The following is a 27,863-nucleotide window of genomic DNA, read 5'->3' on the forward strand; positions in this document are numbered from 1 at the left end:
TTTTGTGCTATTAATTGTTTGCCTTGCCTAGTAGGCCAAGGCAAAGCTACTTATTAGGCCAGAAAAAATGTTTTGGGTAGTTTTTATGTAACCTAGGTGGCCTAGGAGAATGTTAGCTATAAGAAAATAAATTTTTTTAAATGTGACATTAAAACAAAATTTAAAATGACATCATCATTTTGTTCATTGCTAGTGTCATGCCAATGTAGCTGTGTTTCTGTTTATCAGATAATTCAATGGTGCAATTCTGGAGCTGACTGCACGTTTATGTAAAAAAAAAAAAAAAAAAAAAAAAAAAAAAGAATTCCACATAACCCCACAGTCTCTGTTAATGTGTTGTTGAGCTAGGTTGAGAAAGCATCCCCAGGAGAAGAGAGTGTTAGTGAGAGAGAAGAGAGACTCGGCAAGAGAGAGAAATGTATCAGTGAGGGAGAGGAGAGTGTCTGCGCAAGAGAGGAGAGACATAGCGAGAGTGATGAGGAGAGACACAGCGAGAGAGAGGAGGAGAGACACAGCGTGGTGGTGGGCCGGTCTGGTCCAAAATGCCCGGGCCGATTTTTTTGCCCCAGTCTGCCCCGGTCAAAACGTTATAATCCTACCGGAGAAAATAGAAATAAAACGGCTCGTAATGACTACTAATGAAAATACCATAAAGTAAGTTATTATCATTTGAAGGCTTTCGTGAAATATCAAAGGAATATTCTGAAGAGTTTTAGAGAAATCTTATTTAAATTCTCTTAACGGTTTTGTAAGAGCAGCTGTAAGGTTATGGAGGTCTCATTTTCCAAACTCTGAAATGTTCCCTGTGCTAATCTCCGCCCAGAGCTCATTCCACAACAAGGTCTGCTTGCTGGCATTGGTCTTTGTGACGTCACAGAGGCTTGTTACGCTACGTCATCAATCGAGACTATTGAAGGGAGAAACATGCAGCGACTCCCGTGTAGTTTAGGGAGACTCTGCTCCCAAAACTAAAAGAAAATATAGGTAAGTATACCTTTCTTTCAGATTACCATATATACCGGTAAGTACTAGTGCTGCGCGGTATATACGGTATGACGGTAGAAACGATATAAATAGAGCCACAGTAGAGATTTGTGCTCTACCATGGTATCCTCAATTTATCGATCACGGAATTGCAGACGGAATCGCGGAATTAGCCAAATAAAACGGAATCTATTTTTAAGTCGGAATTTGACATAATAACAACTGCACCGGCACCGCACGAGCCAAAAGGCAGAGAAACTTTCCAGGCTGCAGCAGCGCACTGATAGATTGTGTAACAAAGTGAAGAGGTGCCACTCTGCTGTAGTTTCACTGGCTAACAGCAGCACACTGGCTTAGCTTGTCTATTTAGAGAAGAGGTATCACTTCGGCTTATTTTTCATATTCAATCTGTGTTATCACAGGCATACTCCTGCTCATTCATTGGTAGTTGAATTGTTAGGTCTGTTTGATAAGTAATTTGCATTTTTAAAACAAATAATAATTTAACATATTGTTAAATTATTGGAGTCAAGCTTACTGGTAAACATCTACTCCTTCAAGATAATTTATTATGTTCTACAACTCATAAACATAAACTAAGGGCCCACTCACATTGGCAAGTTTGAGCCCGTATCGTGCTAAAGCCAAAATCCCCCCCTCCCCAGTCCCCGGCTGGCCTGCACTCACATTACCTTTTTCCCAAACGCGCCCAAGCACGATTGCCCCCGGTGTGCACGTCATCACGTTGAAATACGACAACAACAGGCATGGCCCGACGTCATTATAAATAAATGTAGTTCAAATACATCATGTCTTCCTTTTAACTAAAAAACGTTTTTGGTCCTTTTAATCAGACATGGGATGTTTATTTACCTTGACAGTTTCGGAGGTAACTTCCTCCTTCTTCAGAAAGGTCCAACTGACAGCCGGAGCGGCACCTGGCAGATCCGGCAGATCCGGCAGACCGGGTGGCCGCACACCGCGCGGTGCCGCGGCCAGTGCCGCCCGGTGCCGACGCGGTGCCGGCCAGCACCAGGTCTGCCGGATCTCCGCACACAGACTGCTGTACTTTCATTATAAACCGACTTTTGTTTATAAGCGGTTGCAGCAGCACAACGGACAATGACACAGACAACATGGTTGATTATTGATTGCGCAACGCGGCCATTCGCCGGTAATCGCGCTGTGCACATTAAACAGTTTTGCAGAGGCAGGAGGAAAGTTGCATGATTTACATCCGCGCACTGCGTGCGTGACCGTGCATGTGCTCATGTACGCGCCCGTACCGTGCAGAAGCACACCCCTTCCAACCGTGCCAGAGCGGGGGAAGTGTACTGTATTCAAGCACGATACGGAGCGATCACACTGGTCAAAGAATCCGGATTTTAAGGGCAATCGTGCTTGGGCGCGGATCAAACTTGCCAGTGTGAGTGGCCTCTAATACTACATACCGAGTGTTTGAGCAACATACCTCCTCTGTGCTACAAAAGATCCGTCATAACCCCCCAAAGTCCTCTAGTCCAAAATTTTGCACTTTGGACTAGAGGAACCAAAGTTCAGTGTTTATGTTTGCAGCTAATTTTAAATATTAAACCAAATGTTCTGTGACACTTTTTGCACAAGAGAACTGTTCACAAAATTCACTTTATTTTTGTGAGAATTTTTGTACTTCTAAATCTGTACCTCTCTTGTTCTTTGGACAATAAATGCTCAAAAAATGATATCTTTGCTTTTTTTTTTTTTAGCCTTGCAAAGGGTCTAAAAAACCCATTTAGAAACACTTCCATGATAAGTTTTACACTGCAACATTTATACCGCGATATATACCGTTACCGTGAGGGATGCAATTTATACCGTGATATGAATTTTTGGTCATATCGCCCAGCACTAATAAGTACCTATATATAAGTACCGGTGTCTATCTATGTACAATGACTGCCACTGAGTCACTGAGCTCAACACACAGTTGCTTTCCACTGATATTTGAGGTTGTTGGGTCACTACAGTGCTGCCTACTCGCCAAGTACCACCAAAGTTGGCAAGTCATCGGAGCAGGTTAAACTCAAAATATTCATGATAATAAAAATGTCGGTGATAAATTTCCAGAAAAATTACACAACAGTCTTCTGTTGTCAGGTGTACCATCAAATATTTTGCTGACATTTGATCAGACATTGGATGAAACAGAAAGCAGGTAAACATAGTACAATTACATTATATTACAAGGCAAGACATTATCTAAAATACCATACAGTGCATAGCGTTCCATTACAAATAAATAAATAGACACTTTTAATACAAGATATAAAGGTTTTAAAAATACTGGTCAGGCTTTTAAAGGTTCAGGGAATTAATCTTTTGAAAGAATCTTTTTAATGAACTGATTGAAATGTTTCAGTATACTGAAAAGAAGTGTTTGGCCCATCACTAATGGTGCAGACCGCCTGCTGAAACTGAAGAAATTGAAGCAGCCAATCAGAAATGAGAGTTTTGAATACTGAGAACTGATTGGTGGGAAGTATAGAGTGAACTGTTACATCATCCTCTCTAGGCTGGGTGATGACATCATCATCATTTATGATGTCATCGTCATCGTCATCATCGAGATGGTGATGTCACCAACAATGATGAATGCAAGGTTATAAAATCCAGTAGCATCAGCCTGACCCCTGACCCTAACTCTACAACTTGAGCCATGGGTGGGAGTTTAATCTCAAAAGCCCCCAAACGGGAGAAGCCTCCCAAACCCCCCTCTGAACCCCCTCCCAAACCCCCTTCTGAACCCCCTCCCAAACCCCCCTCTGAATCCCCTTCTGAACCCCCTTCTGAACCCCCTCCCAAACCCCCTTCTGAACCCCCTTCTGAACCCCCTTCTGAACCCCCTCCCAAACCCTCCTCTGAACCCCCTCCCAAACCCCCCTCTGAACCCCCTCCCAAACCCCCTTCTGAATCCCCTCCTGAAACCCCCCAGGAGGTGAGCCAAACAGCAGCCATCATCTGCAGAAAAGGACATTTTGAGCTTAGTCAGGCCTCCCTTCATCCCATAATATTGCATTTAATAGATAGTCTGACCAAACAGCAATGGAGAGAAATATGTGTCGGCGACTATGACCAAGTCAAGCAGCAGCTGATTGCAACAAGTGGGGACCTGACTAAGTTTGTTTCCAAGGCAATGACTGAAGCTTTCATCCCTGCCATAGAGCAGCTTGGAAGGTCACAGAGCCACCTCACCCCAACAGGCACCAACTGCTCACTAAGCACCAGCACCACAGAAGTGTCAGGTGAAGAAGTTAGCCAGATGTCCTCAGAGCCTCTCAAAGAGTCCTTTGGCATCACAGAAGAAAAAATCCAAAAAAGCTTGGAAAGCTACTTTAGCCAGGCTCTCTGCCATGTAGTTGGCGAAGACAGCGCTGATGAAATGGCAGCTAATGAATTTGCAGAGGTCATGGTGGGAGAGGTTGTGAGACAGGTGAACTCCACCCTTTCCATGGCCATCCAGTCCTCTCTAGACAATGACCCTACCCATGTCATAGATCCCAACAGCAACCCTTTAACCCTTCAAATAGCTGAGCAGATGCTGGATGGAGTTACCACCACCATGATCTCCTTCCTGAAAAGCAAGTTTGCTGCAATGAAGACTGCTGGGATACACAAATTGTTAACTATGTGTCATCATGCCAAACCCTCAAAGGGTTTAAACACTGGCAAAGATGACCCTGTGAGGATGGAGCTGCCTCACAACAATCCTAGTCAGACACTTTTTCATCAGCACAGTTTCTCACATTCATCATCTTTAACACCTGTGGAGAGCCCAGATGTTGACTTACTTTATTCATCTTATTATGACAACCTCAGGATGGAGGGCACCAGTCACTCTGCTTTCAATGTGAAGCCAGCCACAGACTCTGCTCTCTGCATAGACAACAAATATCATGATGACCAAGAAATGGCAGACTTCATGGACAAAAGTCACAGTCCAACTTTTATGGTTACTTGCCGTCAGACCTGCAAAGATTTACTGGCACAGGTTCTGAAGTCAATTAAAAATATGGTTGGACAAAAAACAAGGTCAAAAAACAAGGACACAGCTTCGAGCAGAACAATAGCATCTGCTGTTGACTCCTTGGTATTGCTCAGTGAAAGAATGAACAGAAAACAGAAAGAGAAATCATTTTCACCGACTTTGGAGACATATTTGGCTCCAAACTCAGAGATAGAGGACACAGCTTCCATGGGGCGAATAGCATCTGCTGTTGACTCCTTGGTATTGCTCAGTGAAAGAATGAACAGAAAACAGAGAGAGAAATCATTTTCACCGACTTTGGAGACATATTTGGCTCCAAACTCAGAGATAGAGGACACAGCTTCCATGGGGCGAATAGCATCTGCTGTTGACTCCTTGATATTGCTCAGTGAAAGAATGAACAGAAAACAGGAAGAGAAATCATTTTCACCATCTTTGGAGTCATATTTGGCTTCAATCTCAGAGATAGAGGACACAGCTTCCATGGGGCAAATAGCATCTGCTGTTGACACCTTGGAATTGCTCCATGAAAGAATAAATGGAAAACAGGAAGAGAAATCGTTACCATCGACCTGTGAGTTATCTTTAGCTTCCGAATCAGAGACAGCAGACACATCTACCATGGGGCTGGAAACAGAACAGGCAGAGAGAGATATTTCAGAGATTTTTCTACCTGCATCTCGACATGAGAGTCCTCTGTCCTGTGCCATGTCTAAGCAGAATTTCAGTCAAATCAGAGATTACTGCACGGATATGGATGAGTTATGCACTTCATCGTGGTCCTCCGTTACGTCGGTACAAAAAACAATGTCCCAAATAGCAGACACCATCATGGCGGAGACCTTCACCAAGGACACCACCCAGGACATCCCAGCCACCCAGACTTCCTCAACACAGAAACCTCAAACGCTCCTGTCAACTGGAGTAACTCAGTGTTCACGCAGGCTCACTGACAGAATCTGCTCTGTGATTGAGGAACAGAACTACCAGACTCAGCAGATGTTCATTATGGCCAGAGGAGCATTTTCTGACTCTGCTTTGCTAGAAACCACAGGGATGGATGTCCCAGGGAAGGCCCGAGACTACTCTAAAGACATCATGTACACGTTTGTTGAAGAGATGGTAAAACGTCTCCTTCGACAGGTCGTCTCTCACAACCCATCCCAGAGCCTAGTTCATCACCTGACTGCCGGTCCTGTTGATGATGAAACAACTCAAAACAGCCCACCCCTGCCTACTGAGACTGAAGATGTCAAAGGGGAGGGGATGAGTTCTTGTGATGAGATGCAGGAAATTCCACTTGAGAACCACAGTGTTTCTACAGATCAGGCCTCTAGGTCCTACAGGAAAAGGCCTTCTGTGATGTCAAGAATTGGTAAGTTCCTTCGAAGTCTGTGCTGCATCAGCAAGCAGCAGCCAGATGAGGACGTGCACACCTACTCCACCAGGAGCCAGCTGACCAAAAAGAAGCACTCCTTCTTCTCCAAGATGTTCAGAAACAAACAGATAGCACCTGAGAGTTAGATCAACTCCTAACCCCAGGCCATCCACCCCCCCACCCCCCACCCCCATGCATAAAAAAAAATCAATTAAAAAAATCAACAATACACCAACAAAACTAAACAAAAATCTTTTTTTTTAGTCATTTTATCTTTTTAAGATCTGTTTTGTGTCCTGCAAAAGTTTAAAATGCCACATAAAAACTAGAGATATCACATGTATGTAATATATTATATAATATTATATGCACACACACACACACATACACACACACACACACACACACACACACACACACACACACTCACATATACCTATAGTACCTGTACCTGTGTCTATCTATGTGCAATGACTGTCACTGAGTCACTGAGGTCAATATACAGCTGCTGTTTCAGGGTTCAAGCACAATAAGCAGTCTTCAACTTAATGTGAACTTCAGGAGACTTTGAATTTGAAGGTTTCCTATTTTATAAGGTTTAACAATGCCTCAATCAGCTATATGCATAAATTCACCTATATGAATAAGTGTAAATATTATATGCACATACACACACCTACAAGTACCTGTGTCTATCTATGTACAATGACTGGCTCTCTCAGTCACTGAGCTCAACACACCATTGCTGTCCATTGATATTTGAAGTTGTTGTGTCACACCACGCTACAACACCGCCTTCTCGCTAAGTGCCACCAAAGTTGGCAAGACACCGGAGCAGGTTAAATTTAAAATATTTTGCTGACATTTGATCAAACATTGGACAAAACAGAAAATATGTATACAGCTTGCTGCTTTGTCGAAATTTGCTACCACCGCATAAACCGACAGGTTAATCTATTGATATCGGCATTAAGTGGGCAAAGTTATCTTGTCTCGTGTGTCTAGGTACAAACACACACACACACACACACACACACACACACACACACACACACACACACACACAGGCTCCCTCTGAAACGTTAACGTTAGCTCCAGCTGTAGTGTCCCCCGAAATATGGTCAAAAAGAGCCGCTTCGTAACACAGAGAAGGCGACTTTATGAACGGGAAAGTGAACATTATGTCAAAAAAAACATACTGATACGTATCTTTGCACATTTTTAAGTGGTTATACGGAAATGCGGGACCTTTTCTAGTGGGTATACGCCGTATACCTGTGTATCACGTAGACTACACCACTGGCTACCGCTACTTTATGCATTCATAGAAGACTACTGATCACCTCACTAACACTGTAGGATGAATGGCAGCATATTTAGACATACTGTTTTACTATACTGTTTATAATCAATATTTCAGGGGTAGCATATTTCGATAGTACAGTAACAGCGTATCAAATAATGCTACCGCTACTCTATGCATCGGCTTTGCGCACGCGCAGAAATGCAAGGCAGCATTTCTCGACAAGTAGCAGAAATCAACAGAACACCGGAACTTCGGGGTAATTTTACGGGGCCGTGGCCGTTGTCGCGTGTCTCCACCGCCGGAACTATCCCGAAGGAGAGAGTTCAGGAACCTTTACAGGGGTAACTGTAAAAAACGGCCCTGCCTTGGGGTAGGGACTCTGAGCAGCCCCGAAAAACTCCTGGGTTTACTCACGGCACAATGTGATAGAAAGCAGGCGTCCCTAGCAACACGGCCAACACTACCAAGCTAACGCTAACGTGCTAGCTAATGTTAACAACACACTTTTAGCCGGTATTTTTAGGGGTGCTAACGTTAGCTTTAGCGGACGTTAGCTAACGCTAACAACACACTTTTTAGCCGGCATTTTTAGGTGCGCTAACGTTAGTTTTAGCGGATGTTAGCTAACACTAACAACAGGCTTTTTTAACAACACGCATTTTGATGCCCCGGTCATGGTCGTGCAACCTCCTGGTAACTTTACTGGAAGCTTCCTCCTACTCGGCCCTCTCAGTGGAGACACGGCAGGTTAGAGGGCCGAGTGAGAGGACGTTCCTGTAGCAGCTCCTGCCCCCCAAATACTACCAGGAACATTTTGGTGGAAACGGGCCTATTATCTAAAATACCATACACTGCATAGCGTTCCATTACACTTTTAATGCAAGATATAAAGGTTTTAAAAAATACTGGTCAGGCTTCTAAAAGTTCAGGGAATTAATCTTTTGAAAGAATCTTTTTTATGAACTGATTGAAATGATTCAGTATACTGAAAAGAACTGAGCAGTCAGTACAGGTAGCTGACCATTATGGCATTAGTGTGAAACGCAAAGGTGAGATTAAAGATGAGATTTTAGCTTGTTTGTTTGAGCGAGGTGTGCTGAAGAAGGACTGGCAAGTGCCGACGCCTGGGCCTGGTCCATCGCGTAAGCCTGCATTTACTAGGTGACCTAAGGGTAAAGTGTGTAATTACTGCCACATGGAGGGTCACTGGAGGGATCAGTGTCCCCTGCGTCATTCACTGTTCCATGCTCTACTGTTTTGAAATGGAGGCCGGTATATGTTGACATTAGTGCCTGTTCTGGTTGTGAACCAGTCATCACGGATGCATTTGTGTCTCTGGTCGGTAGCTGCAACCTTTTTCACCTGCTACAGAAACAGGGGATTTTGCGCTGGTGTAGGGTATGGAGTTGGGCAGGGTTGCCAAGTCCGCGTTTTTTCCGCCAAATTGGGCTACATTTTAAGTGTTGCCGCGGGTAACAAATTTTGTCCGCGGGTTGGGCTTGGGCAGACGTGTGGCATACAGATGATGAATAATGCCTATGAATAAAGATTTATATTTTGAATGACTAATGAAATTTGATGCCACGAGTTTGAGCCCACCAGAGAGATGCTGGCCTTGTTCAATACAGTTCTGTATGACAGGGACCAGGGCGGGGGATCTCAACATGTCTAAAAAGAAACTGGACAACGCTGTAAATAGTTCAAGTTCATGGAGTTTTTTCCCGTTCTTTTTTATGTTGGAGACAACCAGCAGTTTAACAGGTGAGCTGAAATGATTTTCAATTGCCTTTGCCTGGGAAATTGCCTTTAATGTTTATGATGTTATTTTGTAGATATTATAGTGCATTTTGCAATTATAGCAATGCTGTTGGACTTTAAAAGTAACATATATGGATTTTTATGGGCATATTTTGAGTTCTGGTATTGGGCTGATTTTTGGGCCGTTTTTATACCTGGTTGGGCGGGTTTTGGGCTGGTTTTGAGTTGCTGTTTGGCTGCTTTTGTCTCACAGATCTGGCAACCCTGGAGTTGGGCTTGCTTCCAATGCCACCTCATTATATTGTGTTGGATTGTGAGCTGGTACTGGGTGTTGTTTCTGTCGCTTTGCGCCCTGCCTTGCCGCTCGATGATGTGGTTGTGATTTTGGGCAAGAACTTGACTGGCAGTGATGTGTGGGCTGATGTGCCTCCCTCTCCTGTGGTTATTTCTAAACCGATGGTATCTGGGGAGCCTGAAGAGAGTGGTCGGTTTTGTCTGGGGGTTTTTCCAGCCTGCCCCATTACGCGCCCACAGAGCCATAATGTGTCTGCTCCTGACCTGCATGTTTCATATAGTGTTAAATCTACAGTGCCTGTAGAACTTGATGAGGTCTTCAACTGCAGGCGTAATGCAAGCAGCAGCATCAGCAGTGTGTGTCTGATCCAACCTTTAAAAGTCAAGTCAAATATTTTTCTGAGTTTTCTGACTTAATAATCACTGAATTATCGAGTTTTTTCTTTACATACATTTCAGAAATTCTGATGTTTGGTCTTGTAATATTATGCCTCCTTAACAACTCTGTAATTCTTTTGTCTCTTGAAAAGATAGAGTTGGGGGCACCCTGGTGGCTCACCGGTAAAGCGTGCACACCATGTGCCAGGGCTTAGTCCCGATCACAGTGACCGGGGTTCAAATCCAACCTCAGGTCCTTTGCTGCATGTCATTCCCTCTATCTCCACTGTGACTGTCAAATAAAGCAGAAATGCCAAAAAAAATTGTCTTAAAAGAAAACTCCTATGGAGTTACTCCTTTCTAGTGCTTTTTCAACCACTGTTCACCTGTCTTCCACACATGCACTCAAGAAAGCACGCATGCACACACACACTTAAAGAATTGATTCACACTGACCCAACAAACTTGCACACTCACTGCATCGCAGTGAGTGAGCTCTCTCTCTCAGATGAAGCCTTTGTGGGACACCTGCCCATCATGGGAGCTGGAGGAAGGACCAGGTATTTGGTTCCAGCCTGATTGAGTGGCAGCTCACGGCCGCCAATCAATTGTTTAAGTGTGTGTGTGTGTGTGTGTGTGTGTGTGTGTGTGTGTGTGTGTCTTCGCACACACACACACACACTGTACCAGTAGACTGGTACTGAGTGAACGTGAAACCATGTGGCAACCTCTGATGCCCGGGACTGGGTGGCAGGAGCTGTCAGACTTGAGAATCACCTCATCATCTTAGTCTTTTTGCGTTGCAACAAATCAGACTCCTATGTCCTGTCAGATAAGCTACATGTATTGTCAGTAGGAAGATAGGGCCTGTGGTGAGGGTTCTGTGTGGATTATAAAACCCTACCTTGGTTAAGGTTATGGTCAGATTAAGTTGAGACTGTGTTATTTCAATCCAGTTTTGAAATGGCTATAGTTAGGGTTTCAATTGGTCTCGGTTTAGTTTGACAATTATAAAGATCTGAGTTCGGTTGAGGTTAGGGTCACATTATGGTTAGTCTAAAAATCTACCTTAAAAGGGTAAAGGTTAAGGTTTGGGCTGGTTTGGGCCTAGTTTAACAATAATTTAGGGTTAAGGTATGAGTTTTCATCCTATTTTGAAATGGTTAAAGGCAGAATAAGCAGGATTTTCCTTAAAAAAAAAAAAAGAACAAGAAAAAGAAAAAAAAAGAAACATTGTATAGATCCATAAAAAAACCCTCTCAGTTATCTCGTATGACCCACTAGAAGTGTTTACCAGATCCAATAGGACGCTACAAAAAGTAAAAAAGGAAACATAGTGAAACACAGTGAACCCTAAAATCACCAGGATTTCCTTGTTACTGAATCCCTTTGAGGAGTAGAACTTGATGATGTCTTACACTGCAGGTGTAACGAACAGCAAGCAGCAGCATCAGCAGTGTGTCTAATCCGACCTTTAAAAGTTATTTGATGCGTCTTTGACTAAAGGTAAATTAAAATTAGAATAATAATAATGATATTTTTCAGCGTTTTCTGACTTAATATAAATTTCCTATGGCCTTTTGAAAAATAAATATATGTATTTTTTAATTCCAGCATTGTTTAAAGTTTGTTGTTTACTGCATATATGATTTGCATTACCAAATCTTGGATATTAATTTTAATAGGCCAGTATAACCCAAATAATTTAAATGTTTACTTGGTATGTGTAGTCTATTGAAATAACATTTTTTACAGACTTTACTGTAAGGATATATGAAAATAATAATAACCTGTTTATGAGGTAGAATTAAGCCAACACTCAGGTGAACCAATACTTGGCCTTTAAAAGGCCAGCGCCAGAGGACCTGAATGATCTAGAGGGAGCTTACTTTAGAAGCATGTCTGACAAGTATTCAGGTGCTAGTCCATTGGGTGATTTGAACAGCAATGAAAGTATTTTCAAATCTCTTCTAAAACTGACAGGTAACCAGTGCAGAGGCTTTAGGACAGGTGTGCTATCATTCTGGTCTTGGTCAGTACTCGTGCTGCTGCATTCTGACTGGCCTGTAGCTTATTCATAGCTTTCTCAGGTAGACCAGAAAATAGAGCATTGTAGTAATCAAGCCTGCTGGTGATAAAAGCATGTGTAAGTCTGTCAGAATCTGTCTGAGAGAGAAACATTTGCACTTCAGAAATACTTGGTGGTAAAAAGCATTTTTAGTAACATTTTGGAAATGGGATTCAAACTTCAAATCAGGATCAGGAAGATTTTTTGCTACAGGCTTGATGTTTTGTGCCAGGGATTTTAAGTTAGTGCACAGTATCTTTCTCTGCACTTTTCTCAAATAATTAAAACTACAGTTCCACAAAGCACTGTGCCACAGCATCTAATATCATAATTATACTGATAAGAACAAGACACTTTTGATTTACACTGTTTGACACCAGACATACAAGCTGTGGACAACACCAACTAACATGAAGGTCTGGCCTTCACCAAGGGAATGGATGTCCATGCGGCTCTAGTGTCCTCAAATTACAGCCGCAACACTGGTAAATAAACACTCAGCTGCCTCTGTACGTATAAATAAAGGACATACATGGGGAAAACAAAGAACAAAAACGCATGATAAATCATATGTATATATGTAAAAATCTTTGCAAAATTTTTTTAGGCATTTATCCTTTCTTGAACAGTGACCCATACAAGCAGATGAAATTTTCATAAAGGTGTTCAGGTTGAGCCAGGGCCATTCCTAGGAATTTTGGCCCTGTTAAAGTACATTTCAGCGGGCCCCCACCCTGACACCTCACCCGCACCACAACCTTTTATCATCAAAAATCAGTTTTGCATGACTTTGTAGGCTATTAAAATGTTTTATATATTTTTCTATTCATCTAAAGTCTTGATATTGTCTTAAGTAGTACACCTAATTCGTTTTCTTTTTTAGTTTAGATTTTAGTTTCCAAAATCATCCAGGAACATATTCCATCACTGGATGGAGCAGAGCACCATGTGATGTGTACTGGCACAGGTACACAACTTGCATATGTAGGCATACATTCATGGAAAACACAAAACACAGAGACATGAAGAGGATAACTTAGTCACAGTTCTATTACAGCTGCTTGCTGGTGTTCTTGCCTTGAGTGATTTACAGTACGTGCAGCAGTGGCATAAGCTTGAAAATCCTAAAACACGGAAATAAAAAAAGAAAGTGGAAGGATCAGATCAGGATCACAGCCGCTCAGCCTCCTCCAGCAGGGCCCTGATGCTGCACCCGATCCAAACGTCATCACACCACTGAATGGACAATATCCATCATATTCACCTCCACATGTATGGCTTAGTAGGTCCCTGCTGCACCTTCTAGACTTGACTGTGAATGAATGACTGTGGCATCATTGGAATGGGTGGTGTGGGTGCGCACACACACACACACACACACACACACACACACACACACACACACACACACACACACATTCATCTATACATCTATATCTGTCTGTCTCTCTTTGGGCAAACTTCTAGAAATATTATCTCCTGGGGGTGCCGGACCCCAGTGGAGACCCTCTGCCCTGTACCGGAGTGTCCCCTGGGCCCTCTCCTCCCGGGGCTCCTCCCCTCTGCGGAGCCGGGATGCCTCCCCTCCTGCGGTCGCTGACAGCCCAGCGCATTGTCTTGTGTTGTTGGCGCAACAGCCTGGTCGGGGCAGGACAGGGACCTTTGTATCTCCACCGCAATCTCACACGGGAGATTGTCTGAAGCCATGGGAAACAGGGACGATGAGTACGATTTCTTGTTCAAAGGTAAGCGGGGAGAAAAAAAATCATTGTTAGACTGCACGGCTGCGTTTGTTAACTAGCTAGCTGGTTTATCTTGCTAACGTTAGGTCCGTTAACATTAGCCGCCGTGCTAGCAGCGGGCTAGCTCTGTCAGCTGGCGTTGGCAGCTAACGTTAGCCGTCGGCTGCTAAACTCCCAGCTAGCGCCCGTGCTATCGAGTGTGGACTTCGTTAAAACAACACCGCCATTTCCTTTGGATAAGTTCTGTTTCTAATTTGTTTGAGCCAGGGTTTACTAAGGAATTTTGTTTTGACGTGGTAATTTAAGCAGCTCAAACCCAGCTATCCTGATTGTAAGGCATAGCGCCAGTGTAACGTTATGACGGTTTGTTAGTAATGCAAGTTAAACACGCGTGGAGAGACTCCCTTTAATTCACTTTAGTTATGTTGGAAAATCCCTTTGGAGTGATGGGCATAATCGAGAGTAAACTACTGTGTCATGGACTAAGAGCATCGATGACACACAAGACACAGGTTAAATGAAACTGCACTAACTCTTGCCTAGCTCATGAGCATACACTAACCTAACAGCACAGGAAGTTAGAATCCCACCTCTGTTGGATTTGTCCTTTTTGTTTTCTGAGATTTGCTCAGTCTGCTTAAAGATATCAGGTAGCTGTGACATCAAAGATCCACATTGTATCCTGCGGTTTAGTTTTGTTGTCAGAGGGGACATTTCCCTGTGAAACACTTGTACCAAAGATGACAGCTGATTTGACCACTACCTGAGTCATAAAAAGTCACGAGCCCTCCACACCTTCAGTGAGTTCATCTTCCAGAGACAAAGTTGCTGACCTGTCATCTACACTGCAGTGATACTCTGATCAAATGTCAGCCTGTTATCAGTAAGGAACCACAGTATTTACAGCACACCACTGCCACCACCAGAAGCTTTTTGCTGAAGTACTTTTGGATGTGTTAGGTCTCTAACATGTGTTCTCCATTTTTTCTGTTAACCTCACAGCCTGTAGCTTGTAGAGCTAAGTAACCATCAGATACCTATCACTAATATGGAGTGGAAAACTAAAGACGATGCTTGCTTGGTAATGATTCAAAACAAATCGATTCACTACTGAGTCTTCACCCACACGTAAACCACTAGTACATGACAGGAAAGAAATCTTTTCCACCACCATTTCAAATGTCATGATATGCCAGATCCTCGACTGAACTCCCAAAGGACACAGTGTTTTAATACTTGAGGATTTGACAGTAAAGTTATCAGAAAGCTGCATCACATCCATCCAGCAAATCATAACAACCTTAAATGTCCAAGTCAGAGACAGATTGAATAATTGTACAGAGTAAAGCTGATGTGACAGTGTATGCAATATGAAAGAGACTGAGTGCCAGACTTTGGAGATACTAATGACTGTAAGTAGCAGGACAGGAAAGGAGGCCTTGAGAAACTGTTGAGTCAGATTTCCCAGTGAGCAGGTTGTTGGCAGCTTCCTGCTGCATGACTCCCAGTGGGGCAACGACGGAGAGAGCTCTCTTTACAGGCAGAAAGCAGCAATCCAGACAAGTCCACTGCTTCACTTTGACAGAAAAAATACTAAAATGATGACTGCTGTGTTCTCAGGGATCATTTAGTGATCTGTGTTTAAATGCACTTGGCTTACCGTAGTGGATAGTGGCAAAATAAACATACACACTGTCAAAAACAGCTCTTGATAGTGTATTTTGTGTTTTGCTCCCACTTGTTGTTTGGTGTATCATTCATATTCCCATAGATAACTCGCCAAATGTATAATTGTTGACAGTACAGTAGCTACAATGGAGTGTAAAAGCTAATTTACTTAATACATAAAATAGTCCACCATGCAATGCAGCCTCAAGACATGTTGCATTTTGTGTAGGACGACTTTCTGTTTCTCTGTAGTAAAATGTCACTCAACTATCAGTATGGGTCTCACCACCCATATGTGCTGTATGCCCTGCAGCTGAAATGATCAGAAATCACTAACACAAGTAGAAGTAGACTAGATGAAGAGGAGGAAAACTAGTGCAACAAAAAGTGAAGTTACAACACTTTATCACAAAATAATTTCAAAATGCTCAGTAACAAAGACTTTGTGGAGGATACAGAGCAGTTTGTTTTAACACAGATGTCATTAAAGTGTTATCTGGCATAGTTTAGAATAGCACAAACCACAACTTCATCAATTCATATCACTACTGAGGAACTTTGCTCTGTGCTGCATCTTCTCTCTGAGCTTCAGTGCACTTCACTGGGGTAATGTTTCATTTTCAGAAACAGGGAACTCAGTGTAGTCAAGCATGAAAAGTGTCCATTTGTTAGTTTTACCCACAGTAGTTTACTAGGTAAACAAACTTGCTGGGTTAAAAAAAAAGGGAACTGATCTTTTCAGTGCCATTGTCTGAATAAAAGCTGAAAATTCACTCTTTGTTTTGGCTCTAGTTGTACTAATAGGAGACTCCGGAGTGGGGAAGAGTAACCTGCTGTCCCGTTTCACAAGGAATGAGTTCAACCTGGAGAGCAAGAGCACCATCGGGGTGGAGTTCGCCACCCGCAGCATCCAGGTGGATGGCAAGACGATAAAGGCTCAGATCTGGGACACGGCTGGACAGGAGCGCTACAGAGCCATCACCTCAGCGTGAGCTTGTTATTTTGTGTTAGCGTGTCAGGCAGTGTGTGTTCATGTCATTATTGTGTTGGATGGAGACAGGGGATGATGATGGCTCTGCTGTCACCAGGTATTACCGGGGCGCGGTTGGGGCTCTCCTAGTTTATGACATTGCCAAGCACCTGACGTACGAGAACGTGGAGCGCTGGCTGAAGGAGCTGAGGGACCACGCCGACAACAACATCGTCATCATGCTGGTTGGCAACAAGAGCGACCTCCGCCACCTCAGAGCCGTGCCCACTGACGAGGCTCGAGCCTTTGCAGGTACTCCACCGTCTGCTGCCACAGGGGGGAAACACTTCACCATGAAGTGAAAATTTGAGAATTCAATTTAAGATAAGTTTGTCAATTTTTCATCTACCAAACTAGCCATATAGTCTGTGAAATGTATCTTACCTCTCTCCCTGCCTCAGAAAAAAACACACTGTCATTCATTGAGACATCGGCGCTGGACTCAACAAATGTAGAAGAGGCCTTCAAGAACATTTTAACAGGTAAGAAGAGCAAAACAAGTACACTACTATATCTGTAGCATCCTATCCACCTTCAATTAAGATAGTTTCAGCACTCAAAATACTAACAATAATCAAATCTATTTGTAAATGGATTTGATTATTTGGATTGAAATAAACGGCTGGTGGCTTAAACCAAGGAATAGCTATTTCTGGCAGATAATTTTCTTAGTATGAATCTCCAAAAAGTTCAAAAGCATTTAATTAACCGATTTAGCTGCATTAGAGTGTGTCAGGTTAGTCAGTTTCATGGGAATGCAAATCAAGAAACTTCTCCATAGATGAAATATATCTGCTGTTACCATTTCTCCCATAGAAATCTACCGCATCGTATCACAGAAGCAGATAGCAGACAGATCTGCACATGACGAGTCTCCAGGCAACAACGTAGTGGACATCAGCGTCCCCCCGACCACCGATGGCCAAAAAGGCAACAAACTCCAGTGCTGCCAAAGCCTGTGACACTCCACAATGCTGTGACCTCCCGCTGCTCCTCCTCATCCACCCTGACATCATGTCTCCCCTCATGACATCCACACGCTTTCTGTTCCTATAGCCTCTGTTCATGGGCCAGTGCTCACCTCACTCCTCTTTTCCTCTCATTTGTTCTTTCTTGTACAGTACTTTTACTATTGAACTCACTTGTGCTCTTCTCTTCTGCCATGAAAGAAACTTTAAAAAGCCTTTATGTCTCTTGGTCAGTCAAGTTATTAATGGAGTCAATGTGAAGGTTCCTGCAGTGTAGGAACAAGGCAATTGTTGCTGTCTGACTGAAGCCTGTGAAACTGAAATTGAACTCTACTGAGATGCTGTCATGCACGGGGGGGTTGTTGAACATTTCAACTGTTACCACTAGATGGTGCTGTGTAAATACAGTAAGTTCAGCGCCTACTGGTGAAGCAGTATTAATGCATTTGAAAGAGTGGTTCCTCTTGCTTTGTTTTTGCAACAGTTAAGTTATCATGCCAAAATCACACCGTCATTGTGTATTTATTAAAATATATTTGGCTTAAGTTGTCATTGTTTTACTTTCAATATAAGCACTGTAAAAAATTTACAATAAACTCCTTAACAAAAGTAGTATTTAGTTGGTATGTTCCTGGTGGGGAGGTGTTGCAGGGCTCTGCTGGAAGCCGGCGTTCTTGGAAGGTCTGTCTGGAAGGAGGTCCCAAAACGAAGCCTACGCACAAGTTTGACAATTTGAAGTGTCACGATATTAACCTAATGAATGTTACAGTCATATAAAAGTGTTTCATGTTTGTTCCTGGAGGAGGTGTAATGAGTTGGATGGCACATTTTTGAACAGATTCTTCAATTTATGATCACGTATCAGGTTTTCTCTTATCTTTATTGCAGAGCTGGTGTCTGGGAAACCAGCAGCAGACTAGTGATAGCACTTGGTAATAGCCATGGTAACAATTATTTACTGTGCTTACCATCCTATTGTTTAATTTCACTACTGTTTTGGGATTATTCTTTCATCATTATGTCTGAAATAAAGGCCCTGTCAATAACCATTTTTTGTTTAACAGTTTAAACCACTCGACAATCCTTCCAAAAGTAACAGTTAAAATTTGCTAAATTCTCAACATGGAATGGGTTTTGTGCAATAGGACTGGCCTTTGAAAATCAAGCATTCCCTTTAAATGTATAAAGGAGGATAAACAAAGGAACCTTTGACAGCTACTTTACTAGTTTTTTGTTTTTGTTTTTTTTTAAAGGCCCCAGCACCAGGTTTTTATATTGTTACCTGGAGGATGTCAGCTGTTTACCCCCATGCTGGGTGGCAAAGACCCGTCCCATCAGAGCTGACCCAGCTGTGACCTTTGCTGATGCAACATACAGAAATCTTGTGTTTACTGTAAGTAAGCCTCTTATGTTTGCCAGGGCTGTGGCTGGGCTGAGGAGATCCCCTGACTCTGCCCACCCGTCAGTGGCAAGCTGTTGGCAGGATTTTGATTCCAAATGTGCCCCTCCCAGCCTGCCTTACCTCATTTGTTTATTCCAGCATTTCTCTAATGGGTGTGTAGAGCCACGGTCAAAAACAAAGACTTATGACAGTGATACCTCATTCTCCAAGCTCCTAGTCCTAATCATGTCCCAGTTCTTGGATGATATACATATCAGAGCTCCCTCAATCTAACAGAGAAGATTCACATTGGCAAAATATATATATATATATATATATATATATATATATATATATATATTATATATATATATATATATATATATATATATATATATATATATATATATATATATATATATATATATTTATTTATTTATTTTATTATTTTTTTTTTTTAACCACAAAGTAGGCCCATCTGCAGTGGTCTCACATGAAAAATACAGCATCAGATCAGAGAAAGGACAAAGATAGCCATTATCGTCAAGTTACAGGTATTTAAGCAAGAAAATAAATGACCCAAATAATGTTCACATTTTATCCTCATTTTTTTTTTTTATTTGCTTTGCAAACAGTTCTTGGCAGATTTGCGGGTACTAGTACTTTGGTGAAAACATCTTTCTTTTTTCCACTGCACAACATAAACATTGTATTTAAAATGTGAATAATGAGGAATTGCAAACATAATTTACAAATGATATACAATAACATATTTTCCTTCAAAAGAGTGGTAAAATTCAAAGATTGAAAAAAAAAAAAAACAACAAAAACAGGTCTATATATGTTCCAACACAAAAACAACTCCATGTCATCCCTTTCTGGATTTGAACTGTAGAAGCTATAGAAAGAAACTATTCCTACTACATTATGGTCAAAGTGCCATGATGCCTTAAATACAAGATTTAATGCTTCTTTGGAGATTAGAGGACTGTTTTCAACAGCTCGAGTAACACTGAAAGCAGGTCAGAGCAGTGTTGCATATTTTGCAAGCAACTTTTACAGACTTCCTACTTAGAAGAAGAGCTCTCTTTGCCTGCCCGAGTCTGAACACCTGTCCATAGTCCTTGCTAAACAATCAATCTCCTATATTATCTTACAAATTCTGTTTTGCGTAAGGTTTACTGTTAGAAATAATTAACTAACTGCACACCGACGGGGTACACTCGTTGAGTGCAGCATCCCACAGATCTCAGCACTTCAAGGGGGTAAAGCCTAGCTTACAACAAACAGTAAACACATGGTTGGCAAAATGACTCATTAAGCTTGCAATGCAGACAAGCCCTCTGGGTGCATCTCAATACTGCAGTCTAGTCATCCTGTGATTCTTGTTCTTTTAAAACTCATCTCAGAACAAACAATTAGTGACAGAAGCATGTGGGACAACCCACGAGGAGCTAAATGTGCCCATCTAGCTTACAGTTTGTGAGGGAGGGGGAAATCCAGAAAATGTTTGATCCAGTGGATCCAAGAATTCAAATGTACAAATTATGGTCGGTCACCTGAAAATATTTACCATTATCTATGGCTGGTGTTAATTTCCTACCACTGAGCAGGACTACTGAAATGTAAAATCTGTTCCTCTGACTGACCAATAATGTTCATGATGGCCCAAAGCAGCCACACTGCTGACAGAAAAGATAACGACCAATTTCATCATACTTAGCTTGCATATTAATACTATTGCACAGGTTTTATCTTGTCTAGCCATGTCAAATCATTTTTACACCACAGGATTCATTTAGAGTGAAATCAACACTTTGCAGAAGGAGAGAAAAAATTATTTGTGTTGACACCTATCAGCCGGTTCGCCAAACTGGTCACTGAACTGCTCTCATTTGTCTGCTAATCAATATCCCATTTCTTCCCACTAGGAAAACACATTTATTTAAGATACAAGTAATTTTCTGACCAACACATCTCCCACTTTGTGGCTAGGAGCTCCTACTGTTGAGTTTGCAAAGCTATGCTGGCCACTACACACAGATTTAGGTAAAGAGTTGGGCATAACGATATAAAAATAGGTAAAATAACGTTCGAGCATGATTGCTGTAAAATAAAATATGAATAAAAATCATTCATTAGATTGTGCATAAAATCCCAACTTTTGGCCTCTGTACACCACAGGTATGAGTTTCCTGCTTAATATTTCTGTTTGCACTGATTCAGTATTGAATGCCGATGAGCGGTGGACCCAGGCCTAAACTTTGACACTAAGCAGAAACCTACAACGAACAGCACATCAGGAGAACAAACCAAGACCAGACTGTGAGAATCCAGAGCATGGTCACCCATGAGAGGTGCCATCTGTCCAATAACTACAGAGAAACCCAATCCAACTAGTCATGTTTTTCACCCAAGAACTAAAATGGTTAGTGTGTTTTGGCCTCGGTGGAGCTTTGGCATTTGCATAATGTGTCCACAATGAAAATCACTATTGGTGGGGTAAGTTCATAACGTGATTGGCAACGGCACCCAACACCAACACTGCCATATTCTAAAATCAACTTGTTTCTATCTATAAAAACAATACTTGACAATTCCTTACACAGTAAAAGCAGTGTAGTGGAATCAGAGCTGGCCTTGATGAGTTGTTTTTTTATTTTACATGAAGAATACAGATATTAAAGGCTCCATGCTGTACACTTTTCCAGGGTTTTATTTTAACTGCTGATATCCCTGCAAGAAGTATTTGTGGTTACCTGTGGACCGCTAATATAGTGTTACAGCTCCTTTCTCTTTCCTTTCTCCTGGAGCTCTGGCAGCACGGTTCGTTTAGCCAATCAGAAGAGAGAATCAGCATCTCCACTGATTGGCTGACTGTTTTCTGAGTGGCATATGGTTGGGCTAATCGCAGGCAAGTAACTGAAACCTGCGCTGCTAAACAGTGCTAACCGGTAAACAGGAATTATCATCTTATATAGATCTATAAGATTGTCATGGCTACCGCTGAGCGTGCTGTTGTACGACCGTACATGTTTGAGCCCGACTCTCATCTCGAGCCACAGACGGCAGGAAACACCGAACCACCTCAAATCCATTTATTACAGGATGTTTCAGAATGGTAAGTTATGTTTGTCAAACATGTTGTAACGTTAACAAGCAAATGTCACAGTACGGAGTAACGCTAATCAAAATAACAATGTCTGGTAAAAAGGTAACGTGTTTTTGCAAAAATGAATGTGAAAACTCCATTGACATAACGACAGTCTTAGTCACTATCCACTCAATAAGACACAAAGCTACTCTGTCTTCAACACTGCCTACTTAAAAATTTCGCAAACACCGATGGTTCAAAGTCTGGCGTTTTTAATTGTAACGAACATTTGTGTGTGAGCTTGTTGCCTGGGGAGCGGAGGCGGGCTGTGGGCGGAGTCACGGTCTTCATGACATCATGAAGTAACGAAATGCAATCCGCTTGTTTTACAGGGCGAGTTTCAAAAAGCGGGCCGTGTGCACTTCTCCATTTATCACAGGTTTAATGCATGGGACAGTATTTATGTGGCCCCAAGACCTTCCCTATCACGCAAAAATGAAGGAAATTGCGTTTTTCATGCCATGGGGCCTTTAAAATAAAGGTAAAGTATGTATCAAAACAGGTGCAACTGCTACTACAAAATATGAACTCAGAATTATATGAATTCTCTGTATGCCCAAATTCTTAATGGGACTGCTAAAACCAAACCACACACACACACACACACACACACACACACACACACACACACACACACACACACACACACACACACACACACACACACACACACACACACAGGTCTCATGTCATGATGGAAAAAAACATCCTGCTATGATTATGTACTTCATTTTGCCTTTAGAAATATGGTTTTAGTGCACTGCATCGGTCACTAAACTGAACATCTTCGGGCTTGTGGAAAGGCCATTTCTGACGGTTCTTACTTTTGATCTACAGTATGTTATGTATTCACAGATCTGCTTAAGTGCTGATAACATAGGAACCTCTATGAGGACACTGTTATGCTTTACTTCAGTGGGAATACTATGTCTGTCCGTTCTTCATTGGTTAGAAAAAAAGGCTTTTACAATACACTCAATAAAAAAAGTAAGAAAAGAAAAAAAGAAATGTCCGTTCCTAAGAAATTTTAACAGTGCATGCATTCAAAAACTGTGCGTGTTGGTTGAGGTCTCATCACATACTGTGAGGACCACAGTGTCCACAGTGTTTTATTGCACAATCTCTGGCTTTACAAATGTCACATCATCATCCCTTCTTGGATGAGAGATGGAAAAACAGAGGCAGAAAAACAATAGAAGTCCAATAGACTTCTGTTAAAAATGAAAGGTCTTTATCTCAGACCGCATACTGTCAGCTGGCTGGAGAAACTGAGACGACAGCTCTGAGCTTCTCATTTTTCCCTCACACGTTAATGTGGGACGACCCAAGAACTGACTTGAATTTTGCATTTTATACATCTGGGCTGCTGCAGCAAATGAATGAACCTGCTACACCTGGCAGTCCACTGTGGACCACCAGCAACACAAGTGGTATTTAAAGCAAAGCAGAACGATCATGAGAAGATTTCACAGTCCACTACACACTTCAGTTTGGTCATCTTTTTAACTATCATCATCACCATCATCATCATCACTGCCATAATGATGAGACTGTTCCCATGCCTCTGGACATTGCCGTGTGCTGTTCCACCCATCTCCGCTTTTGCATAAACTTGGCAAATGCCCTGGTAAGAGGCTAGACAAACTCCATTTGTATTTGCTCATTTCTGCAACCACAGGCTGCCACTGCTGGAGACATAATAAAAGACAGGATGTAGAAAAAATAAGTGCTGATGGGATAAGAACAAAAAAGAAAGAAAGAAAGAAACACAAGCGTTTCTTTGAAGTCTAGCTGGCAGGCGTGATGAATCAAGAATCAGCCCCCACACTTTAGCGATACCTTCACCGTCCCCTCCTGAGCTCATACTATGCTCTCATCTGCTGACTTCTTCATCAGTTTGGTGGATAGCAAGGAATGCTGGGTAGAGTGAGCCCCCTTGGCGTCAGGAATGAGCAGACGTACTTTCTGATTTGTTCTTCTCCATTCAGAGTACAGCTGACAGTGGTAGCGGAAAGACACCTGTGGACAAAAACCAGGGGAGATGAGAGGAGGAGAGAAGGATGAATTACATACAAACACATTTGAGACCAGTTGACTGGCAAAAACAATGTTTCTGAAGACGTACAGCAAAGTAGCAGACAATGTAGAAACACTGGATCATAATTCCTCTAAATAAATGCATTCAGCTGAAAAGGATGGTGGTTTTGTCATGCCATAGCTTTATTTAGTGTATATGTAATATTTATTTATGTTTTTACCAGGGTCCAAAGGACATAGATAGTGAAGAGGGCGATGGTGAGGGCTATGAGGCCCACAGCCTTCAGTCGGCTGTTCAGCTGAAGATGGTCCTGAGCCCCCCTTAAGCACAGCCAGCCTGAAATGGCTGCTAGGGGTGTGATGAACAGGAAACACACCATGTCACAGAACAGTGTCCTCTTCTCATTGCGAGGGCCAGGATCCCGCAACCACTGTGGAGAAGGAAGAGGATGCCAGAAAAACAGAGAAGAATGAGAATATATAAGGAGAAAGAGGGGAGTACAGAGACAAAGGCATAAAAACAAGAGAGAGGTAGAAAAATGTGGGAAAGAGACAGCAACAGACCCTGAAGTCAATCAGAATAATAAAAAGAAAACACTGCTGGGATTTTTAAGTGAGGTTCTCCTCCAAGAATAAGCAAGCAGGCAGAAAGACAACAAAATCCTGCCCTTACTCTCATATACTCGTACATGAAACACCCACTTTGTCACTAACGCACGCACGCACGCACGCACGCACGCACGCACGCACACACACACACACACAAGCAGACTAAAAGGTAAGCAAAAAGAAACATGCAGACAAGGCAAAGGGCATTGACCTTTGTTACCTCTGTGAGAGGCCTGGGCCGGCGCTCGATAGTGAACTCAGTGTGACAGAGTTCACAGTAGCTGGTGTTGGAGGACGACAGCCACTTCTCCAAGCAGCTCTTGTGCACCGTGCCCAAGGTGCCGGTGCAGTCGCACGGCGACAGCAGGCCCTCGCCATAGCCTCCTTCATGGCAAATACGGCAGATCGGGCCATCACTGAGACAAACACACAGAATGAGTAACCGCTTTTTAGGCAAATGGCACTGTACTGGCCCCAGTTATTCATTCTGAAGTATACGTCACTTTTCCAATATATTACATAATTGCAGGAATGTCATAGGAGTAGCTACTGCTATATATATATATATATATATACACACACACACACACACACACATGTATGTGTATGTATGTATGTATGTATGATGTATTTTTTTCCACACCCCAATTTCGTGTTGTACAGAATAATCCAATGTAATATAAGTTCCTGCTCTAATTTGGACATTAAATTCAAGGACTTTTCAAGGATTTTTAAACAAGTCCAAGTCCAAGTTCAAAATTGTTTTTATGACCACACTGAGTCAAGAAGTCATGGTGAGATTATTCATTTTATGACTGCTGCTTTGTCAACATGACTCTCCATCGAGGGCTTTCCTCTGAATGTGAAGTGTTGATGCAAGGAAGGATAGGCCCAGAGTACCACAGCATACTGGCATAGTAACAAATTTGGGTGATATATTTCAATCAATAAAAGCAAGTACTGAACAGCCATCTGTTGATTTTTCATGTACTTCCAACATCTTATATGATTTTCAAACTTTCAAGGAATTTCAAAGCCTGTGGGAAGCCTTTGATAGCAACACGAATAAGGCCTTCAACATGTGACCTGTACATTCAAACTGAACAATAATCTGTTGAGCACCTTCCCAGACATTTTTTGTGACATTAGCAATATTTTCCATTCTTTTCAGAGTTTTGTAAAACCCCTGAAATTCCTGTCAGATGAATCTCAGTGTGAGCCTTACCTCTGTGTGCCCAGGGGTTTGAGGACAGTGGACAGCAGCCGCCCATCTTTGGCTGTGACCTGGGTGACATACTGGGCCTGGCACCCATCACTGCCCGCCTCCTCCACACTTTTGGACAGGGCCGTGTTGCCGGCACAATCACACAGCGAACCGGGCAGGTGACAGCACTCCCCTGTTGTCATGGTTATGCTGTCCAGAGGCTGACCGGGGGTCCACGGGGGTGAAGGGTCAGAGGTGAGGGAAGAATGGGGGAGCAGAAAGCATAAACTCTGCTCTCCCACAGGTTGGAATGGTTAAGCCCAACTAGTGAAGAAAAGGAAAGAGAAACGGTCTAAGAGACAGAGAAGCTATGCAAATTACTGACACACTTCCCCTAAAATAAAAGATCTGTCACAGAGGGTAATTTTGTAAAAATGAAAAGTTAGACTTAGCATTAGGTCATGAAAGAATTTATACTAAATAAATAAGTGACCCAGTTAACCCAGCATACATTTAATGTCCTGTGATAATATCTAATAGTATCTGCTAGGGAAATTTTATCATTTACAAGAAAGCGCTTTATTTGGTGGTGTGCCAATTTGCCCCAAGCAGCTGTACTCATCCATCCTAAAAGCAGGTCTGACCGTCAGCGGCAGTCACAGTGATGTGCAGCAGAGCACAACAGGCTGATAAATGTCTGGCTCCCCTCAGATAACCCTCCATCAAGATAAAACACACACACACACACACACACACACACACACACACACACACACACACACACACACACACACACACACACACACAGCTGAGAGTGCCACGGCCGTTCCTTTGTTTTATCCCACTCCGTGCAATAAATAAATCACAACAAAACAAATAATCTATGGAAAACTGATATTGTCAAAGTGTTTTCATTTTGCTGAGGCTGTGGTTCGGATTAAAGTGACTAAATGAAACAAACAGTAGGCGTGTAGGTGCTCCAGTGTCTTTAAGGGCAGGGTGTTAACGATACTGCTTTGTTTTTAATTCAGTGTACAGCTGACCACATTCAACCACGATGATAACCACCAGAGTAAATTCATTTAAGTGTGTAATACTATAAACAGCGTGTGTACATCAGTGTGGTGGAGTATTGAATCGTCAAAATAAGGGAAAACACGGGCTGAAGGACAGACCTACACCACTGTCAGCTTCATTAACACCGCAGCCAGCTGTTAGGGCTTTGATTCAGACTATAGTCTGGAGTGGACAGAGGTGTGTTTGTGTGAGTGTAACATGTTACACACCACAGCACAGACGCTACAGGATTCAAAGTGAAACTGTGTGGCGTCGTACAACAACTAAAACGTATCATTTTCACAACACCACTTACGACTCTCAGGTTCTTTCTAATAACCAGATAATATATGATCTACGTCCAGCAAATACTCGCAGTCGATACGTGCCATTACTTCTCCCAGCTGTGTTGTTAGCTAGCAGGCTAGCTGTCTGTCTGCAGCTAGCCTGCTAGCCGAGCGGCTGCTCTGCTGAAAACTGGCTCAAAACCGTGCTCCACTCACCTCGTGTTTCTGTCCCCTTTCATTGTAGTGGTTGTTGTATCTATGTGGATGAAAAACATGGGTGAAAACAACAAGTGTAAGTCAGTAACACTCGCTGTCGCTGCACTGTCCAGCCTTTTCCGCTAGCTGCCAACACATTAGTTGCTCCCAGCTGACAACAAACAGGCGAGGTTTCCGCTTCGCCCGGACTCAATCACAGGGCTGCAAAAATACACACGGGGGTCATGATGGGCCGTGGGCAGGGGCCAGACGAGTGGAAAATAAAACCCCGACGAGTTCAAATGTAATTGTGACTAATATCGATGGCCATAAATCGGGAAC

General features: G+C 42.5%; 2 protein-coding genes and 1 long non-coding RNA gene across 4 annotated transcripts; 2 read left to right on the top strand and 1 right to left on the bottom strand.

Moving 5' to 3' along the window:
- The first annotated feature begins 201 nt into the window (after positions 1-201).
- LOC115357674 (uncharacterized) lies at positions 202-20,295 on the top strand. The gene is made up of 3 exons (XR_003928132.1): positions 202-213; positions 9,446-9,453; positions 20,226-20,295. It is a non-coding gene; the product is annotated as an uncharacterized LOC115357674 (long non-coding RNA).
- On the top strand, positions 13,778-18,207 carry LOC115357673 (ras-related protein Rab-11B). The gene is made up of 5 exons (XM_030049281.1): positions 13,778-13,935; positions 16,393-16,588; positions 16,689-16,882; positions 17,032-17,112; positions 17,447-18,207. The coding sequence occupies exons 1-5, from the start codon at positions 13,896-13,898 to the stop codon at positions 17,590-17,592; spliced, it is 657 nt and encodes a 218-aa protein (XP_029905141.1). The 5' UTR covers positions 13,778-13,895; the 3' UTR covers positions 17,593-18,207.
- marchf2 (membrane-associated ring finger (C3HC4) 2) lies at positions 19,956-27,692 on the bottom strand. 2 transcript variants are annotated; one of them, XM_030049280.1, is made up of 5 exons: positions 27,543-27,692; positions 26,005-26,307; positions 25,000-25,195; positions 24,392-24,601; positions 19,956-24,152 (listed from the first exon to the last, which is right to left on the bottom strand). In XM_030049280.1, exons 2-5 carry the CDS (start codon positions 26,184-26,186, stop codon positions 23,994-23,996), a joined length of 747 nt encoding a protein of 248 aa, XP_029905140.1. In that variant the 5' UTR covers positions 26,187-26,307; positions 27,543-27,692; the 3' UTR covers positions 19,956-23,993. The 2 variants fall into 2 exon arrangements, with proteins under 2 accessions (XP_029905140.1, XP_029905139.1); XM_030049279.1 differs by having other exon boundaries at positions 24,991-25,195.
- Between the last annotated feature and the right edge of the window lie 171 nt (positions 27,693-27,863).

The sequence above is a fragment of the Myripristis murdjan genome, chromosome 4 (assembly GCF_902150065.1).
Source record: "Myripristis murdjan chromosome 4, fMyrMur1.1, whole genome shotgun sequence".
NCBI classification, from domain to species: domain Eukaryota; kingdom Metazoa; phylum Chordata; class Actinopteri; order Holocentriformes; family Holocentridae; genus Myripristis; species Myripristis murdjan.

Coding starts and splice junctions, on each gene's coding strand:
- LOC115357673 (XM_030049281.1), top strand. CDS start 13,896: ATGGGAAACAGGGACGATGAGTACGATTTCTTGTTCAAAG. Junction 16,589..16,688: donor TACAGAGCCATCACCTCAGC/GTGAGCTTGTTA, acceptor TGCTGTCACCAG/GTATTACCGGGGCGCGGTTG. Junction 17,113..17,446: donor CTTCAAGAACATTTTAACAG/GTAAGAAGAGCA, acceptor TTTCTCCCATAG/AAATCTACCGCATCGTATCA.
- marchf2 (XM_030049279.1), bottom strand. CDS start 26,186: ATGACAACAGGGGAGTGCTGTCACCTGCCCGGTTCGCTGTGTGATTGT. Junction 25,196..26,004: donor AAACCCCTGGGCACACAGAG/GTAAGGCTCACA, acceptor TGTTTGTCTCAG/TGATGGCCCGATCTGCCGTA. Junction 24,153..24,391: donor TCTATGTCCTTTGGACCCTG/GTAAAAACATAA, acceptor TTTTGTCCACAG/GTGTCTTTCCGCTACCACTG.